General features: G+C 42.9%; 1 protein-coding gene across 1 annotated transcript in view; it reads left to right on the top strand.

Moving 5' to 3' along the window:
* Positions 1 to 20,744, top strand: part of PHLPP1 (PH domain and leucine rich repeat protein phosphatase 1) — a 588,343-nt gene that overhangs the window by 294,212 nt on the left and 273,387 nt on the right. The window contains exon 2 of the mRNA XM_030207564.1: positions 20,440 to 20,636. Coding sequence (XP_030063424.1) covers positions 20,440 to 20,636 — 197 coding nt within the window. The remainder of the gene's footprint in view (positions 1 to 20,439; positions 20,637 to 20,744) is intronic.

Here is a 20,744-nt window from a genome sequence, read left to right as displayed (position 1 = left end):
CATTTCCTGGATCCTGATTTGTAAATGTTTCTAGCAATCTCTGGGGTCCTAAACTTGCAAGCACCAAATCCAATATGTACTCTACTTTCCCAGGCCTAGAAGGCTTACCATTGATAGTCTAGTGTAAAAGAAAATTGTCCAAAATATAACTGAAAGAATTCTGAGATGTTAAGGCACTGATATCAGTTTCCCCATGCTGTTCCAAACAATGCTGTAAAATTAGGGCAGGAACAATGTGGGGAAATAAAGCCCGGATAATCAGAGCTAATAGCATGCAAATTTAGGCGTGCTATTGGCTCTGATCTTTGGGGTACTTCTGCAGGAAGATTGTGCCTATCCTTCCACAAACGTTATTTGACAGATTCAAGCTGTCAAAAAAAAAAAAAAAGCCCAGACCTATCAAACATTAGCAATGCAATGGAGGTCTAGTGGAGTTTCCTGGGATGCATGCTGGGCTGGGCTCCCCATTCCTCTCCAGTGCTCCGCAAACCCTAATGCCAGCTCCTAGCTGGCATAGGGTTTGCTGCGGGAGCAGTACCAATATTTGGCACATTGTCCACTGAGCATTGAGGAGGAATAGTAAAAGCCCTGTATAGCATGCATTTGCATGCTACTTGCGATCAGAGCCCGTCAGTGGGTTGTATCACACACTTGGAGGCTCTGATCATGGGGCGGGAGCAAATGCAGGCGCTAGTATGACACTAATAGCATCTAGTGTCCGAGTTTGCTTCTGATCATCGACCCCTAAATTTGTTTCATTGATGGGGGACCACTGTTACATGCTGCAGAACTTCTACATTTAATGTAAATGGAAAAAAGCAGTTTTCCTTTTCAGTTGCATGTGCTGTGTGCTCAGTAGCAAGTTAAGACCATTTGTAGTCCCCCCACCTTGACATACATGCCTGAGCTGGGGTATGTAAAATGCTTAGGACTGCAGCTGTAGGAGGCAGAATGAATTAGAATGAATTTACTGCCAGTGGAGTGGATGACTGTCTCTAATCAGTTCCTTCCATGGAAGAGGCATGATGAAATTGGCAATGCTGCTGTCCAGCTCTCCAGGATGAATGGATGTGTGGGAAAGACTGTACTATGAAGGCAGATGCTTTTAGCTAGAGGAATGGTTATGGTTTGTTTGTTTTTTTCCTATTCTATTAGCAGAGTTCTTCAGCAGGGATGTAAAGTAGTACCGTTTCTATGTTAGTCAACCTCTTATAAAACTAAAGGTCAAACTCAAGAAGAGCTTTATTGGACAAATTTTTATGTTTCAACAATTTCTATTGATGACTCAACAGAGCAAAAGATAAACATAAGAAACTGCAAAATGCCAAGATGGCCGCCGCTAGGAATGGACGTGTGTGAGCCTGCTCTTACTCCGCAGCAAAAAAAATGCCTAAACGTAGAGGTCGGGCCGCTGCCGCTACCCCCCAGCGTCGCCCAGAATCCATTTGACCTTTTTTGCAGCGGGCCACGGAAATATCGATGTTGGAAGGCGGCCTGCTTGCTTCACCCGATACAAGGGGAGATTCGGAGAGGAGCTATGGGCTGGAAGTCTCTCTCAGCCCCGAGCCCCGCCCCCGCAGCCACTTGGCGCTAGCTCTCCCATTGCGGCATCCTCGAGCTCGGAGAATCCAGAAGCTCGAGGTCGGGAGGCCCAGATTGATGTGGAAAGCGAAGCGGAGAGAATATTAATTCCTCCGGGACCATCTGAAGGAACAAAGTCGGGGGAAGTTTTGCTGACGGATCAGGAGAAGGACAGACATTCAATCCAACTCCAGGTACCGACCAAACTAATTTCATTTTCTTTAGTAAAACCGAGTGAAGTGACCTTAGATAGTTTATGGACCTTAATTTCGGATTTTGCAAAGAATATTTGTCCTCAAATTAAAGTAATTTCGGAAGAAATAACTGACTTGAAAAGAAATTTGAGAGAGACTGAGAATAAATTGGAAACTGTGGATAAACAAGTGAAGAAGCAAGAAAAAGACCTACAAAAGTCAGTCCAAATCCAAAATACCATGATTAAAGATTTGCTGTATTTAAGAAGAAAATCTGAAAATTTTGAAAATTACTGAAGCAAAAATTTGTGCTTTATTAATTTTCCTGTTCAAAAATTTGTATCACCTCGAGAAATGCTAAAAAAACTACCTTAAAGAGATACTAGGGATTGGGGAAGAAAATATCCCCCCCCCCCCCTTTGAACAAGTATATTATCTCCCTACTAAAGGAGATAATAAGAAAACACCTCAGGATAACCAACCAATGGATGTCTCTGCTTTACTCGAGATGACAGACTTGGAACAGTTAACAACAGCTACCTTGGTAGCTACAGAGCCTTGCCTCATGATAAACTTTGGATTTTGAGACTTTTTTTTCCAAAAGAAAGTCAACTTGTTTAAAGGATCAAAAGTCTGAATTTCCCCCGATGTGTTGAGAGACACACAGAGACGGCGTCAGCAATTTCTTCAACTTCGACAACAGACACTTCAAGTAGGTGGTATATTTTTCATCAAGTACCCGTGTAAATGTTTGGTCGGTTACCGGTCACAGAAATTTGTTTTTTACGAACCTCAGTTGTTATCATTTGTTACAGCAAGACAAGACGGAACTAAAGACACTTAGAACCTCAAGTATAAATAAACCGTCACATGTCCAGTTGTGTAAATATTATTTAAAGAGCTTTTTTAAGATCTCTATCCGCACACTCTCCATAATGTCATCTTGGGATCCCAGATGAGGACTTATGAGAATTAAGAATAATTATATTTTCTTTTTACATGTTCTTTATTTAATTTCTTGTATTAATTTCTCTTTTCCGTGCAAGTATTTTTGCTTGTAAAGTTATTGAAAGAAATGAATAAATAAAAAAAAAAACTGCAAAATGTACAAAATTCCTTATGTATACAGCAGTTATCCAAAAGATAAGGTTCGTCAAATTTTTTTGTTTTTCACCCTCAGCCCAATGAAAATGCACCAATAACCATAAACCTCTCACCTCAACACGTATTTACTGTTCAACAATTTTGTATTGATGACAGTTCAAACAAACAACAAAGAAATACAGGAACTAAACCAAGCAAAAATGCAAGTTTCCAAACAAAAGAGCAGAAGACAGCCCATCAATCATTTTTCCATTAATGGTTGAAACCCTTCTTCTCTCCCAACCCTTCCCCAACCTAGTGAAGGATTAAAAACAGAACAGTTAAATGGTTAAAAAAAAAAAAAGTAAATCACCCTACTACCAATAGACATAGCCTTACATGGTCATATTGTACCCACAGCCAAGGCACGCAACATGGAAGGTCTGTACCCTTATGTTCCTCTCCCTAAGAAAATTCAGGTTATACACAATACAACCAAAAAGGAAAAGGAAACTTCTCATTTTGGAGCACCGACCAGAGCACCCAATTGATTTAAATATGACTACAAGCTTGAGGGCCAAAGAGTGAATATACTGCCCCCCCTAAACTGCATCTTCAAAGAGGTTCCTGGCAGCAGCGGTAATTCACAGCTGCTGCTTGGAGCCTCTCTTCTACTGTGACTTGCCTCTTCGGATGCAACTTCTTGTATTTGGAATCTGAGCTGTACCCCTTCCAGCTGTGTTCTTTGTCTTCATATGAAAAAAAGGAAGCTGACCAGAGAGGCTTGGAGAGAGAAATTTTGAAGCCCAGTCTGAAACCTCGGCATCGATGTCAAGCCCTGAACCGGCATTGGGTGCATCCGTCCCTGTGGTTGCTAGGCTGCTATCAAACACTTGGAGTCGTTGTGCATCGAGCAGGTCTCTTCCTGCCTCAGCATTGACTGCTGTGTGCAGGGCCCCCGAGACCTCAGCATCAGACCTCACACCAAGAAGGTGTTGGGGATTCAATATCGTCCTGATTGGCACCAAGGAGCATCGATGATAGGCATTGGGTGAAGGCCAAAATGCATTGGCATCGATCTTCCTCGATGCTTGGTGCCAGGAGCACCATGGCACCAAGGAATCCGGTCTCCAAGACGCATGGGCACTAGGAGAAGTGCTTTCCTTCTATTGTGGAGGTGCTGACGCTTGGGCTTCCATGCAACCAGGACCAGGCAGTGACCCTGGTTCAGCAGGCTGGTTCTCAGCTGATTCACCAGCCTTCCCCAATGGTGAATGAGTGCATTTGGGCCACATTCCATGAGCATTTGGCAGGGATCCTTTAGTTGAGTGCATCAGCGTCTGGGGTGGGTGCACCAGCCATGCCTTTTCCTGCCTGCGGTGAGGCCTCCAACTCCAGTGCCTCATGCGGTATCGGTGTCAACAGCTGCCCTTTCTGGCACTCCCTCAACAGCAATGTAGGAAGCTTTGCTGGAGTCGTGGAGCCTGCTCCTTTACTCCTCTCCAAACAAGGACGTGGTTCCTCTGTCTCAAGGCAGGCTCAATTTTGGCCCTCCCATGAGGAATATTTTGCTGACAATGAGGAGTGCTTATGGACATCTGATGAGGAGCCTAGGTAATTCTTGGAGGAGGAGTCCTATGGAATCCCATCTGACCCCTCTCCTCCTGAGGAAAGGAGCAATTCTCCACCCGATTGCATCTCCTTTCCATGTTTTGTAAGGGAAATGGATGCCATTCCAATTCGTTTAAAGATGAGGATGAGCCCAGGGCTGAGATGTTTTGAGGTTCTGGACTACAACTCTCCTCCTAGAGAGGCTGTGACAGTCCTTCACTGAATCCTGAAAGATGTTCAGGTGAAGAACTGGGAGTCCCCTCTGTCGATCACTGTCTTGCCCAAAAAGATTGATAGTGTGTATCTGATCCAAAGTTCCTGAGAGTTTGACAGGCCTCATTCCCTGGCAGTGGAATTTGTTGTCAAAAGTTCCTTGGAACTCCTGGTTCATGCTTCACCCCCCCCCCCCCCCCCCCCCCCCCCCCGGGATGAGAAGCTGAAACCCTAGATTCTTACATTTGGAAGATGCATCAGGCCTCTATGCTTATCTCCTTGTATACAATCTTACCAGTTCTACATGATTATACTTGCCAAACTTGGTGCACAGTATGTCTGATTTAGCAGACTCTTCTCCCACTGGAGCATGCCGAATCTCTTCCCCAGCTAGTTCAGCAGAAGGCATGTCATAAGATCTTTGCCAGGGGCACTTACAAAATCGTTGATGTGGCATCCCGCATCTCTGCCTAAAGAATAGCAATGCACATACTCTCAAGGCTGCGTATCTGACTTGGACCCTGCAGTCCAGCAGAGATTGACGGATGCCATGCCAGGGGATAACCTTTTGTTGGAGACGAGGTGGAGGAGGTCACTGACCTCATTAAGAAGCACACTGACACCATTAATACTCTCTCCCGCTGGTCGCCTTCTTCACCCTTTTCCTCATCCAGGAGGTTTTTGGACAAGTCAAAGAGGAGTCTCTACTAGCAGAGGTGTAGGTATGCTGCTGCTCCTCACCAGCCTCAGCAAGCGGTGACCCAGTGCACTCATTATATGAATGACATACTATTGCCAGTCGTGTAGGCTAATACCACTTGCCTTTCTCTGTGCTCAGGGTTTCCCTTGTGGGCACTTAGCCCTAACCTGCCAATTGCCTTTAGTACTAGGCAATCTTGGAATTGTTGAAACATTGGATGAAATATATTGATCATCCATGCACTGTTGTCCCTTGAAGAGTCTTTTTCATTTTGCCAGTGGGCTCAATTGTTCTGTGCAGGGCTGTAGAGTCAGTGGTCCATTTAGTGTATTATTCTCTGACATTTCAGAATGTAGTGGCCAGAGTGTAGTATTGATTCTAGCAGTAATAAATTCAGTCTCTTTCGCAAATCTGGGGTGAAATGTTTGTGCATGTGTGCTGAGACATGCTACTTACTGATCTGATTCTTTTTCTTGTGGTGACCTTTCAGTGAAGGTGCGGGAAGTCCTCTGTTTTCAAATAGTGGCATGTTTAAAAAAAATAACATCCCCAGTAAAGCTGAGGAGAAAGCCAAGTGCCACTTCTGAGGAGCACAAGGAGAAGTGGGATTTTTTTTGTTGTTGAGTGAGAACATTGCAGCACCAGCAGCCACCTATTTTAGTGATGTCTTCCTGGGGGGATGGGGGGGGGTGTTATTTCACTCTTTGACATCCTTGGAGTAATACTTGGCAGAGTCCATTTGTAGCTTGGAGAGTGATGTGGGAATTTAACAGGGGAGCGAAGAGGTTGTAAATTGAATACATTATCTGAAGTAACTGTGTGCCTCAGCCAGTATGTTAACTAGCAACATTTGTAGTGCAGTAAGGAAGCATGAAAAGTTAGCTGCTTTTTCCAGAGGGATCCCTAGAACCTCAGATAGGAGTGTTTCATTTGAAAAATGCTCTTGTAATTTGTGTGGTGGTGGTGCAATTTGTAGCAATAATCCTGTAGATGGTGTTCTATTGGTGTTTTGTTTTGTATTCTAACGCACTCTGAACTTGAATGGTGGGCATTAAATGTATTCAATAAGGCTAAGTTAGTTAAACTCCATTCCTTAACACTAGTGTTTCAATTGTCCTACTGAAACAGTAGTGTTGGGTAATGGAATTTGAACTGATATTTGTGGAATAATGCAGATGTTACCGATTGTGTCTGTTCCACATGAACCTTATTTTACCACAGCATCACCTTGTATTTGTTCATACCGGAGTTGGCGAATGCCTCTCCGGCACTATGTAAGCCACATTGAGCCTGCAAATAGGTGGGAAAGTGTTGGATACAAATGTAACAAATAAGATAAATTCCAAACTTATACACATTTTCTGTTTGAAAATTGAGGATTGAAGATTTGTTTTCAGATACATATAAGGGGGGAAAAACACTTTTTATTAAAGTAAATGATTAAAATCATGAACTGAAAAAAAAATTAGGGCTGCATTTCTGAAGTAGGCTGTGAAAACTGTAAGTTTGTTTATAGCTATTCTACATGTTGTTTTAGATTCTTTAGGGCTCTTTTTGCAAAGCTCAAAGGACTTTTGGTCTGTCCCAGTATGAGAAGGCTTATTCAGATAGAATGATAGCTGATGTCATAACTCCACATAGAGGCTGACTGATTCCTAAGGAGCTTATCTAATATTTACAGACTTATTGCTTTTGGTACAACATTTTAGCATGAATTTATTTAGAACACTGTATTTACCATATAAAGTATTGTGGAAAATCATAACTGTATTAATGGAATCGCAGTACAAAAAGAATACAATGAATAAATAGCCTCCGTCCTCCCACCTCAGACTATGTTGTAATCCTTGGTGATCTAGTGCTATAGTTGGGGCAGGAATGATGCCCCAGTCATGACAGCCATTTTGAAAGCAGAGCCAGAATGGACAGGAGTAACAAAGGATCACTTCTGCCTCAACTACACCCCTAGATCACCAGTGGATTGTAAGATGGGTGGGGAGGGAGGCCCAAAGGAGGGTCAACTCCTTTTTGGAGGGGGGGGGGGGGGGGGGAGAGACAGACAAATGGGACAAAGCACAAATTTTTGGCTTCCATCGAAAACACTTGATCATTTTTTAGCCGAAATTGAAAATGTGCCCAAAAATGAAAATAACTTTTCAGCTGAAGCCAAGCAGAGGATTTTGAGCCAGTTTTGGCGCTAGAGGATGAATGAATGTCTCTTGCGGTTACAATTGCAGGTGCTACATATCTGTGGGGGCGGGGTAGAATCATAAAGTTGATATTGGTGAACAAGTGATTCTAGTTAGTGGTGGGGGAGGGGAAGATATTCTTAAATTGAAAGCAACGGGAGCACAGTATGTTCCAAAATTGAATCAAATAACTACCTATATGAGATCGTTAAGGTGACAAGTTGCCGACTGCCCTGTTTGATGCCAGTGTTTAATCAAGAAATGGAACCTGCGCAGGGTACCAGCACAACTCTGGCCACCTTGTTGGGCAGGTTAGATAGACCATACAGGTCTTTATCTGCTGACATTTACTATTTTACTATGAAGACTTAACTGAATGGAACAATAGGAGAGAGGACCTTGGATGTATGTGATGTTGAGAATATCAGCAAATGGAAACACAGTGATTCTAATGATCCAGGGTATTGGATCATAATAATAGATGATGAAATTGTGGAATCGGTACTTCCCTCACCCTTAATTGTCTTGTCTGTCTGTATTTTTAGATTGTAAGCTCTATTGAGCAGGAACTGTCTCTCTGTATCAGGTGTTCAGCGCTGCGTGCGTCTGGTAGCGCTATACAAATGCTAATAATAATAATGTATGTGTGTTGAGACTTCAGCACTTAATAGGAAACTGTTAAAGCTACCTGCCAACAGGTATATGTGTCATTAAGAAGGATTGTTGTATACTCGAGCTAATAAACTCTGCTGTGTCTGGCCTTTTAGGACAAAGCAAAATTGTTTTAGATGTTCTTATGGTTTGGATCGGACCCCACTGTGGGTCCTTGTGAACGTAACCCTCCATTGCCTCAAGTACAAATGTAGATTATAGGAAAATATGTATTGTACCTGAATGTAATTTGACTTGAGCTACAGCTGAAAAAACTGTGAGTTAAATCTGAAATCCCTCTTTTATCTGCTGTTTTTTTTTTTGTAGGCTATTTTGGATAACTTTAGCAGTTGTCTGTATAAGTTTTTTTTTGGTTTTTTTTTTTTACTTGATTTTGTTTGTTTAAATCTATTAGCACGTATTCCAGTTGTATTATTTGTAGAAGTGAGAGTACTTCAGGTAGGGAAGTCTGAGGTCCTCTGTATCTTGTGGTTTGCATTGGCATTGGAGACCAGTCTGGGGGAGGGGGGCAAAGGGCACCTTTGGCTTTCTCCCAGCCCTTGTGATTTAAAAAAAAAAAAAAAGTTGCATGGTGCTGAGCGCAAAGCTGGTCTCGGAGGTTTTGCTACACTAGTGGTTCCAATTTAGGGAAAGAAGTCTGCTGGAATGCTGAACATTGTGTGGTTTTACTTAAATGTCGATAGCCCAGTGAGTGGGGTGAGGTTAGCGGAGATGAGATTTGTCTGACTTTGCCACAACAAACTTGCATCCTCCTACTTCTTTGTGTAGCTGGTCCCTGTTTGGGTGTTTTTCTCCTGGGCTTCAACTGCAGCTCCCAGGCAATTTAAAAAAAAAAAAAAAAAAAAAAGTCAAATTGGGTTAGCTTTATTCCCTTGTTCAGGAAATAAAACTAATTGCAAAAACAAGAGTCGGGAGGGGGAGAGAAGGTGGGTGGAAGCAATCGACATCCAAGAGGACAGGAGGAGGGTGGAGACCCTGGAATCCCAGCCCGAGCAGCAGGGCAGGCCTGCATTCACTGGCCATGTGTTCTGCTGGCAGAGGCACAGACTCTTGTGATGGGCCACTTCTAACTTTGGAAGTGGCTCTGAGGGAGTTGGAGTGGGATCATTGGAGCTGCCACTTTTCCTCCCCACGCTGAAGCATCAGGATTCATGATCCTGATGCCTTTGGCAAGAACGACAGCCATCTTGCTCAGAATTGTTTATTTTTTTTATTCTCATGCTGCTGCTGTTTCTGAGCAGCAGGATCCTTCTCAGTTCCCAGTAAGGCTTGGTGGGATGGGGGGCACCTGGTGTTTTTCTGCTCCAGAGGTTACCCCAAATGGTTAAACAAGCCCTGCAGGCAGCGGGTCAGGGGCTCCTTTGGCAGGGGTCAGTAGATATGAAGGGTCTGGATCCCTTTTGGCTTATGGTGTGGCCATTGAAAGGCGGCAGTTAGGGAAGCAAGGGTTTTCTCCCACAGTGATTGCTACCGTGCTGTGGTCCAGGAAGACCTCCATGACCCTGGCTTATGTCAGGGTTTGGCAGAATTTTGAGCCCTTGTGCAGGGAACGGACCCTCTCCACCTAGGTGGCTCAAATTCTTGATATCTTGGGCTACTGGGCCTACAGCAGGGGCTTGCCTTGAGCTACCTGACGGTCCATGTGGTGGCACTTTCTAGCTTTGGGGGGGGGGGGAGAGATGAAAAGTACCTCTCTGGCTTTTGCACAAGGAGGTGGCTTGTTTCCTGAAACCTCTGCTCATCTTCCTTCCCCTTAGTGGGACCTCAGTTAGGTTCTCTGGGCATTGTCGGGGGCACCATTCAAGCCCTTGCGCTCTGCTTCCATCAAGGACCTCACACTTAAGATAGTGTTTCTGGTAGTGATCACCTCTGCTTGGATGGTCTCAAATTCAGGTCCGATCATACCTGGACTCTTATCTGACCTTTGTGGGTGATTTGGTGTCCTTGCTTTCAGTTCCGTTCTTTCTACAAAAGGTGCTATCTCCATTCCATGTGAATCAGGTTTGTTTGGCCTTCTTTAGGGCTGGAGGTTCTCCTACAGAGTGGAGGCTCCACTAACTGGATGTCCAGAGGGTGCTTCTCTGGTACCTGGAGGAGACTAACGAGTTTCGTCTCTCTGATCACCTATTTGTGCTCTTTCATGGCCCTCGGAAGGATTAGACAGCCTCCAAGGCATCTGTGAGGTGGATTAGGCAGTTTTTGAGTCCATCTACATTGGTATTGGATGTCCAGTGCCTCAAGTACTGAAGGTCCACTGGGCCAGGTTTTAGGTGTCATCTTGGGTGGAGGCCTGGGCTGTTTTTGTCTGAGGATATTTGCAGGGTGGCAACATGATCTTCTCTCTCTTACTTTGCTAAGTACTACCAGTTGGGTGTTCTGGCCAGGGTCCGTTTGGACTTTGGCAGAGCGGTCATTTGGGGGGGGGGGGGGGGCTTGTCTTCCCCTGACCATTAAGTCTACTTCAGTGCATTCCACTGGTTCATAACAGTATAAGCTGGTGCTGAGAGAGGAGAAATTGTCTTACCTGATAACTTTCTTTTCTTTAGTTAGTGTTGCTGTTCTGAAATCCAATCCTTGGAAGACTGCGGCCTGGGGTTTCTGGGTGTGCTCTGTTTCTTTCTTATTGGAAGTAGTTGAAGAGTAAGATCTGATTCTGATTGGCAGCTATATGGGGTTCCTGTGGTATAGCTATTCCCACTCTGGTGTTTTTGCTTGCTTGTCATTGTACCTGCAGTGGTTGATGGGACAGGCTGTGAGAAAGGGACTACCTGTTTCTTGATCACCAGATTATAACTGGTGATGTCACTGGCTGTATTCAGTTTACCTCCATCTGCTGATGGGAAGGGATAACTCCCACTGGTTCAGAACAGTGACTGACTAAAGACAATTTCTCCTTTCTTAGCATCAGCTTATACTGTTCTGAACCAGCAGGATGTACTGAAGCGGACTTCATGGCCCAGGGAAGACAGTCAGTTCTCCACATTGCTGAAGATTTTCTAAGATTCTTGTTGAGCACACTATTCACTACTTTCAGAGCTCAAGGAGTGTTTCCATTTACCCGAACCCTAGACTGCTTGTGCATGAGTGTTCTCTACAGGAGGGAATACTGACAGTGATTTCATTATTTAGCGGTATCTTTAGTGGAAAAAAAAAAGTTTCCTTAATCTTGACTTCAAATTTTTTTTATGTAGAGAAGAGGAGTATTTATTTTTATTTATTTTATGGCATTTGTATCCCACATTATCCCACCTCTTTGCAGGTTCAATGTGGCTTACATTTCGTCATGGATACTGGAAGTAGCATTGAATATACATTTGGTTTACAGAGGGTTTTGTGTTACATGGTAGTAAGATAGATGAGGGCGTTAGAGCAGAAAGACATTATAACACATTATAAGACAATCTAGAAGTTTTAAGACTATATAGTTACACATGTTTAATTATACAGTTACACATGCTGATCTTTGTGATATATCTTGTCGAAAAGATAGGTTTTCAATAGTTTGCGGAAATTGGTCAATTCATAGACCGTTTTCAGGTTACGTGGCAGCGCGTTCCAAAGTTGCGTGCTCGTATAGGAAAAGGTAGATGCATGCATTGATTTGTATTTCAGACCCTTGCATTTGGGAGGATGTAAATTAAGGAATGTGCGAGAGGATCTTTTTGCGTTCCTGGGTGGTAGGTCTATCAGGTCTGACATATAGGCTGGGGCGTCACCATGGATAACCTTGTGGACCAGGGTGCAAAGTTTGAACGTGATACGTTCCTTTAGTGGGAGCCAGTGTAATTTTTCCCGCAAGGGTTTCACGCTTTCGTATTATGGTGTGCCAAATATTAGTGTGGCTGCTGTATTCTGAGCTGCCTGGAGTTTTTTTTAAGTATTTGTTCTTTACAGCCAGCGTAAAGTGAGTTGCAGTAATCCAGATGACTAAGTACCAATCATTGTACCAGATTGCGAAAGACAGTTCTTGGAAAAAATGGTCTGACTCTTTTTAGTTTCCACATTGCATGAAACATCTTTTTAGTAGTGTTATTTGCGTGGTTCTCAAGTGTTAGGTGTCGATCAATTGTGACACCAAGGATTTTTAGGGAATCCGAGACTGGTAAATTTAGTTTAGGTGTGTTGATGGTGGTAAATTTATTCTTGTTGTATTGCGAGGTTAGTACCAAACATTGGGTTTTCTCTGTATTGAATTTCAACTGGAAAGCATCTGCCCAGGAATTCATAGTATGTAGGCTTTGTTTGATTTCATTGGAGATTTCCCTTAGATCTTGTTTGAATGGGATGAAGATCGTTTCATCATCAGCGTATATGTGTGGGTTTAGGTTCTGATTCGATAGTAGTTTGGCCAAGGGTGTCATCATTAGGTTGAATATGGTCGGTAAGAGGGGGGATCCCTGTGGAACTCCGCATTCAGGTATCCATGTGGCTGATGTAGTCGACTTTGATGTCACTTGGTATGAGCGTGTAGTGAGGAACTCTTTAAACCAGTTAAGAACGTTGCCTCCAATTCCGAAGTATTCGAGGATATGTAATAGAATTCCATGGTCGACCATATCAAATGCACTTGACATGTCAAATTGTAACAATAGAATGTTGTTGCCGTTTGCTATTAGTTGTTTGAGTTTGGTCATAAGCGTGACTAATACTTTCAGTGCTGTGATTAAAGCGAAATCCTGACTGAGAATCGTGTAATATTGAGAACTTGTTTAGATAGTCTGTGAGTTGTTTGGTCACTATACCTTCTGTTGAAGAATTGCTGTGGGTTAAACTGGTAAAAGCGAAAGGAAAATATATTTACATTGGTGTAATATATAGGTCGCCTTCACAGTTGGAAGAAATGGACAGACTTAATTGAAGTCATCCACAAAATAGCTAGGAAAGGGGAAGTACTACTGATGATTTTTTTTTTTAACATGCCGGATGTCGATTGGGGCGTTCCTGTTGAGTGGTCGTCTAGAAACAGAGATCTTGGATTGTTTACAGGTAGAACTGTTTCAGCAGTAGGTAATGGAACTGACGCAGGATGGAGCTATCCTAGATCTGGTGCTCTGAAATGGGGAGAGCGTTTCTGATGTTACGATGGAAGATCATTTGGCATCTAGTGATCACCAAATGTAGAGGTTCAGTATTAAGACAAAGGACTCCATTCCCCCTCCCCCCCGGAAGGAAGAAAAGGTACAGAGCGAAGAAACTGCCCGCCATATTGCAATCATCTAAACAAACCATGAATCAGATATAAGATTGAATTCATAACTTACCTCTTAAGTGAAGAAAAACAAAATAAACTTATTTTGAACAGATTTGCTAGCAAAAAGTAATCACCCAAAGAGCATAATAAAAATCATTAGCCTTCTCAGCAGCGATGTACCAAGCAGAAGTGAAGTGGGGGAAGGGGAAGGACTTACCACCACTGTCACCCCCAGTTCCAGCATTATTCTTATAATCAACCTGATCAAATGACACCCAGATACCAACTAGGACAGTTGCTGGCTGAAAGGCACCATGTGGAGCTGAACAGACCAATCATCATCCACTTAGAGACTGAGAAAATACTCAATTTTCCAGGCCGCACGATATCCCAAAGTGGCAAAGTACTTGGAACTACTTTTTTCTCTATCGCCATCTACTGGTAGATGAACACAACCCACTTGTTTAGACTGATCTGGTGTGGACAAAAAGGAAGGATAAGTTAGGTTTTACCTGTTGTTTACTTTCCTTTAGTCCCTCTAGACTGGCACAGATGAGTTATGCACTCCTACCAGCAGATGGAGTCCGAGAACCACGGATTTTCAAGTAAGCCTATACATTTCAAAAGAACTAACTTTGCCGAGATGGGGGAATTTCTCAGGAAAGAGTTAGCTGGATGGGAACAGCTGAAGGAAGGAAGTAGAACAGCAGTGGGCGAAACTGAAAGGAGCTATTTTAAAGGTGACAAACCTTTGTTAGAAAATTACATAAAAGTAAGAGGAAAAGAAGGCTGCTCTGGTTCTCAAACGTAGTAACTGAAAAGGTAAGGGAAAGAAGGTTAGCCTTCATATGTTACAAGATGATTCGGAGGAGGACAGGCTAAGAGAAACTGGAAAAGCTGTCAGGGATGGAGGTGAATAGAAGAAAAGATATGGTAAATTTGGAGGACAAGGCATTTTTCAGATATATAAGATATATAAGCTGTAATAGCATTGTGAGGCTCAAAGCTGAGGGGGAAGGAATATGTAGAAGCTGATAAGGATAAAACTGAACTGCTTAACAATTATTTCTGTTCTGTGATCACAGATGAAAGGTCGGGGGTAGGACCGCAGAAAACAAATGCAAATGGGGATGTATGTATGGTAGACCAGGACTGATTCTCAGAAAGACTGTGTTTGTGAGGAGATAGCTAAACTAAAAGTAGACAAAGCGATAGGATCTGATGGGCTTCATCGGAGGGTGCTCAAATAACTCGGAGAAGTCCTGGCAGCTCCGCTGTCTGACCTCTTCAATGTTTCCTTAGAGACTGGAGTGATCCCTGAGGACTGAAGGGCGGATGTGGTCCCCCTCTGCATAAGAGCGGAAGTAAGAAGCAGGTTGGAAATTACAGACCTGTCAGTTTGACCTCAGTTTTTTTATTTTTTTATTTATGTTGATTTATATACCGTGTCTTGTTGCAACTGCAAAACAGAAGCTAATGGGAACTCTTCTGAAGTGGAGGATTGTGAGGTTTCTTGAATCAAATGAACTGCAGGATCTGAGGCAGCATGGCTTCACTAGATCGTGTTAGATCAACCTGATTGATTTCTTTGACTGAGTGACCAAACAGTTGGACTTGGGAGGCACACTAGATGTGGTGTACTTGGATTTTAGCAAAGCCTTTGACACGTTCTGCACAGGTAACTGATAAATGAACTGAGTGCCCTTGGTATGGGACCTAAAGTGACTGACGGAGTTAAAAATGGGTTAAATGGAAGGAGACAGAGGGTAGTGGGAAATGGAGCTTGCTCTGAGGAAAAGGATGGCATCGGTGGTGTACTGCAGGGGTTGGTCCTCGTTCCGGCTCTTGAGTGACATTCTGGAAGGGCTGTCTGGTAAGGTTTGTCTCATTGCGGATAATACCAAACTCTGCAACAGGGTGGACAGCCAGGAGGGTGTGGATAGCATCAGGAAGGATTTAGCGAAGCTTGAAGAATGGTCCGATAATTGGCAACTAAGATTTAATGCAAAGAAATGCAAGGTCATGCTCTTGGGTTAAAAGAATCCAGGGGACCGGTACAATATAGGGGGTGAAGTGCTTCTGTATACAAAAGAAGAATGGGACTTGGGGGTGATGTGTCTGATGACCTTAAGGTCTCCAGGTAGAAAAAGCGACGATCAAAGCTAGAAGGATGCTTGGCCGCATAAGGAGAGGGGATGACCAGCAGGGAAGAGGTGATAGTGCCCTTGTATAAGTCTCTGGTGAGGCCCCATGCTTGGAGAGAGGGGATGTGATAGAGATGTTTATCTACCTCAGTGGTGGGTTATATACAGGAGGTGAACCTTTTTCAAATGATGGAAAAAAACTGAAATGAGGGGGCATACGATGAAGTTAAGAGGAAACAGGCTTAGGAGGAGTCTAAGAGAATACTCTTTTACAGAAAAGGGTGGTGGATGCGTGCCTCCCAGTGGAGGTCATGGAAATGAGGACAGTCTCATTTTAAGAAAGCATGGGACAGGTATGTAGGATCCCTTAGAAAAGGAGTGTGGTTACTAAGGATGGGCAGACTGGATGGGGCCTTTGGGCCTTATCTGCTGTCGTGTTTCTAACTGAAGGCCTCATGAATGTTAGTAGTATCCCTGTCAGGCTGCAACATTATTTAATGTCAGAGAAACAAATGCACACAGCTCTGTAGACCACCTGTGATAAATAAGTAAAAATGTAACTAAAAATGATGGGAACAAACTGCTAGTGTTCCTATTTGCAAAATGCAGTATTTAAAATTGTCAAAACTCTGGTTAAAATGATGTTTTCTCTGTGTAGCTCCCATGGTCTTGTAGACAGCATAAAATTCAAAAAATTCAATGGCAGGCTGCATTCGGCTCACGGGCCACAGGTTACAAATGGACAAAGGCAAGCTTTTAGATCAGGGTTTGGCAAAGGAAGTGAAATTTGCGGAAAAAATATTGCATCTTTGGTAGAGTAAATATGTACTGGTCTTACACGGGTTGCAATGACTGTATACTTAGTTCAATGACTTCTGTGTTCTGAGTGGCAATGTAAGTAAAATTGCAGTTAGATTTCCTGATTCTTAGATGACACCTCGCTCCTGCTTTTCTCAGCAAGTGAAGGGCTCCCTCTTATGGTAGATATACAAAAACCCAATCTTGAGAAGGTGGCCACTCAACTGTGGTTCTGTGACAGTAGTCAAACTACCAGGGTTGGGAAGTTATTGTCCGGTGTGTGTGTGTGTCGTCGTTCTCCCTCCCCCCCCCCCCCCCCCCCCCAAGGATACAAAACTTTTTCACTGGTTCTGGTCCATCTCAGGTTGATAGTGAACATCACTGCCCTATAAAAGTTGATTTCTGCTTGAAAAATAACCACACCACAAAATCCTGTATTAGAGTTTAGTACTAATTTGCAATGATGGAGAGATGTGTGCATGGCTTTGGAGAACTGGTTATCCTTTTATGTGCTAGGGTGATCCCTACAAAAGAGGGGCTGAGTGATTTCAGTATTCACTGGGTGATTTTTTTCAGTGCCAGTGAACACACTAAGAAAAGGAGACAAAAACCCTACATCGAAAGTCCAGCCGCAACTATGAGTAGGGGTGGACCAAGGGCTTTTCCATAGGAGAGGATGAAAGTTCAATACTCCTTTAATAAATGTAATCACTGTAAAAAGGTCAGAGGCCTAACAATCTCCATATAATAATTTCCATAAGAGGATAGCACAAGTACAGATAGACCTATGTCACAATGTCCCCCAGAAGATAGCAGAAATGAGCAGATAAACCCGAGACACATCTGTATGTTGACACAAATGCCTGCTTTGGGGTCATAGTATATGGTCTGTGCAATACTGAATCTAGTATGTTATGAAGCGCCTCAATGATGTCAGAAATTCACACTCTTCTGTTGTGGCAGTGATTAGGATAGGTTGTTTCTAGCCAGCATCAGAGTTTTCTCATACCATATACTTTTATTTTCTGGCTCCTCCCTACTCACGATTTTCACTGTCATTGCCCGTACGACACTGTAAATGAAGGATTTGCATTACATCCTTCAAATTCATTTTTTTTAAATTGTAAGTTATTCAGAAACTTCAAATTTTGACAAGCTTCCCAGCCACTCATATTCTTAGATGGTCAAGGAGAATGGTTGACCAACAATTAGCATATTTATGTGGCAGCACTTTAGAAGCTGTTTTTCAAGCCTTTTGTATGGGGATTAAAAATTTTATTAATCTAGGTCTCTCAACTGCAGCTGTAAGAGGTCATTCTGGCAAAGGTATTTTATCTGGAGGTACTTCTGGTGGGTTTTATCTTTCAAAAGTGAAAGTTGTTTTCAGCTGTCTAAATACTGCCTAAGCATGCTTCACAGTGCAATGAAATTCACAAATAGGCTTTGACAGACTGGAAAGGAAGGAATTTTTTTATCTAGCCCATACTTTTTTCAGTTGTAGCTAAGGCAAGTTATATTCCAGTACAGTAGTTATTGGCTTGTCCCCAGAAAACTTACAACCTGTTTGTAGCACAGGTAATGGAGTTAACTGTGGGATTCTATATAGGTTGGCCAAAGTTGGCAGTGGGTCACAGATCTCTGCATTAGCAAATTAGTCAATGAGGTATTAACAATCAATAATTGGAATTAACAAGCGCTTGGCAGCAATTAGGAGTTATGTGCAGGAACTGTTCTGTGCATATATGCCACCTGTTCCGTGGCAGAGCAGTGAACCAGCGGGGCGGACCGCCCCCCCTTCCTATGCCACTGGTTATTTAAAAACACCCCGAAAGTTTCCTTCACTCCATTAGTGGAAAGTTGTTTGTTACCAGAACTCTTTTTATATTGGCAACACAGGTATTCCTTCTTTTAGAACTTTTACAAAGGTGTTTAATATAGAGTCAAGCTTAGTGCTATTGGCTCCATGTTTCTGTGAGAAGTTTTACATCTTGAATTTTTCTAAGGCTAGTGCACTGTTCCCATTTTTCTACTGGTCTCCATGGAAGAGTGCAGATCTGTGCTGCCATGGTTTCTTGGGATTTTCTCCAGGTGCAATGTACAGTGCTTTGAGAGGCATAGCAGCTTATTCTGGAAGGTGGCTAGCTTCCAGCCTGGAGGTAAACCTAAAGATTCTTTTAAGTCGTCTGTCTCAGGTTTTGTGAGGCCAAGCACTACAGACCAGGCAAATCTAACTTTCAGTATTCCTACTTCCAACAAAGACAAGTTTTCTTTTGTGCTGACAGAAAACTCAACTTCAACTCCAGGTCTGTCAATCCCTTCTGCACCTCCCAATGATGGGGGTCACTGTTTACTCCTTGAATTTTATCATGAGGAGTGGACCAAAATTACCTCAGACAATGTGTCTTGGAAATAATAAAGCAGAGTTACAAACTGGAGTTCTCCCATTCCATTGCAGATTTTTTCTTGGAATCTGCATGCAAAGCTCTAGCCAGATGTCAAGCAGTTCAAAACATCTTGCAAACACTTCTTCATTTAGGCACAGTAGAGCCTGTCCTCAGATGCGATTGGGGAAATGGAAGTTATTCTATTTACTTTGTAGTTCAGAGAAGGGGGATTCCTTCTCCTTGGGTTTGGATCTCCAAGAGTTAAGTGTTACAGGTTCAACATTTCACAATGGAAACATTACAATCTGTAATAGCTTCAGTCCAGCAGGGACCAGGTTTGGGAACCTCTAATCTGTGACACGTATTACCCACTTAAATCTCCAAAAGGGTCCAAAGCAGTTCTTAACAAGATAACCAATACAGTCATTGGAAAATGTAATCCAAGTTATAATTACTTGCTTTACAATTGCAGTATTTTTAGCTTTATGTGATGGTTCTTGCGTTCTGTACAGTGTCTTTGAAGATGATCTTCCAGCTAGTGGCATCCTCCGTCACATCCTTCTGTCCCTGCTGATGCTGTTGAGGGGCAGTTTAAGTAGAGTATATTGGTATATAAGGGTTTGAAATTTTTCTGCAAAATTAGGTCATCAGGGACAAAATGCAATTAGCTTGTACTCCCCTTTTTTGGTTTTGGGAGGGTGTGACAGGATTATGTGCAGAGTACATTTTTTTTTAACTCGTGTATTTTTATTTTAGTCTTTTCAAACCGGCCTACAGCTAAGTGGTGTATCTACATCTGCCCACGTTCTTTCCCATACTGTGCAGGTGTCTTTCTTTCTCTCTTCACTTAGTAGCAGTCCTCACTACCCTGCCCTTTCCCCTCCAACAGTTGTCTAATATTTTTTAAGCCCTCTGCTCCCATGCTCCAAGAGATATCCTCTTGTTTCTGAGGATTTCCTGGTGCTACACTTCTGCTCCTGTGACAGAGGGAATAGTGACAGTTGCTGTGGCTTACCTCATTGGTATTTCTATGTTCCTCATAGCCCAACTCATCTGCATTGTAGTTCTGTCATTGGGAACATTCCCCTCTCCCGTTGCTCTGCCAAGGTATTTCTGTGTGGGTAGTCTTTCCCTTTTCCTTGCAGCCAGCATTTTTTTTTTTTGTAATTTTCTGCCTGTATCTCTCAAGTCCTGTTATCCATCATAACACATACTTGTCGAATTTGGAAATTTACCTTTGAGTAATTCCAGAATTACTAATCAAACTTTGTAAAGAGAGAACACTATCTCTCACTCTAAGCAACTTGATCTTCAGAGCTTCCCAGGTAGGACTCGCAGTTCTGAACCTGAATACATAAACTTATCTTCTTGCTTGATCTTGAAAAGTGTAATTTATAGATTAGCTACATGCCGAGCATCCTGAAGTGGTTATACAGAGCGCATGTCCTACTTGTTGTGGGGAAAATAGAGAAAACATGCTGCTTGTATTAATAGAACTTTCATATCAGTAATGAAATAGTTACTGGCAGTATAGTGTTGCACTGTATGGAGATGAACTCTCTCTTATGCACATTATGTTCTTAGTATTGTTGGTTTTCCATGGCTTGCTTCACTATCTTCATGAAAACGGGGGGAGAGAGGGACCAGTTCTGAGGTTCTTGTGCTTTTTTTTGTTTCAGGAAAGCCTCACAGTATTGGCAGCTCAGAAAGGATTCAGCTCTCTGGAATGTACAATGTTCGAAAGGGGAAGATGCAGCTGCCTGTGAACCGATGGACGAGACGCCAGGTTATCCTGTGTGGGACATGTCTGATAGTTTCATCTGTGAAAGAAAGCCAAATTGGGAAGATGCATGTCCTTCCTCTGATTGGTGGAAAGGTATGTTAATGCTTTCAGCCACTTTTTCCCCCCACGAGGTTCTGCTGGTAATGTAAATTGTTTCTTATTTCGGCTTGCTGCATGTAAGCAGATGCACCACATTCTGGT

This window comes from Microcaecilia unicolor, chromosome 1 (assembly GCF_901765095.1).
Source record: "Microcaecilia unicolor chromosome 1, aMicUni1.1, whole genome shotgun sequence".
Classification (NCBI taxonomy): Eukaryota; Metazoa; Chordata; class Amphibia; order Gymnophiona; family Siphonopidae; genus Microcaecilia; species Microcaecilia unicolor.
The sequence above is the reverse complement of the archived record's forward strand: the minus strand, read 5'-3'. Positions and strand labels throughout refer to the sequence as shown.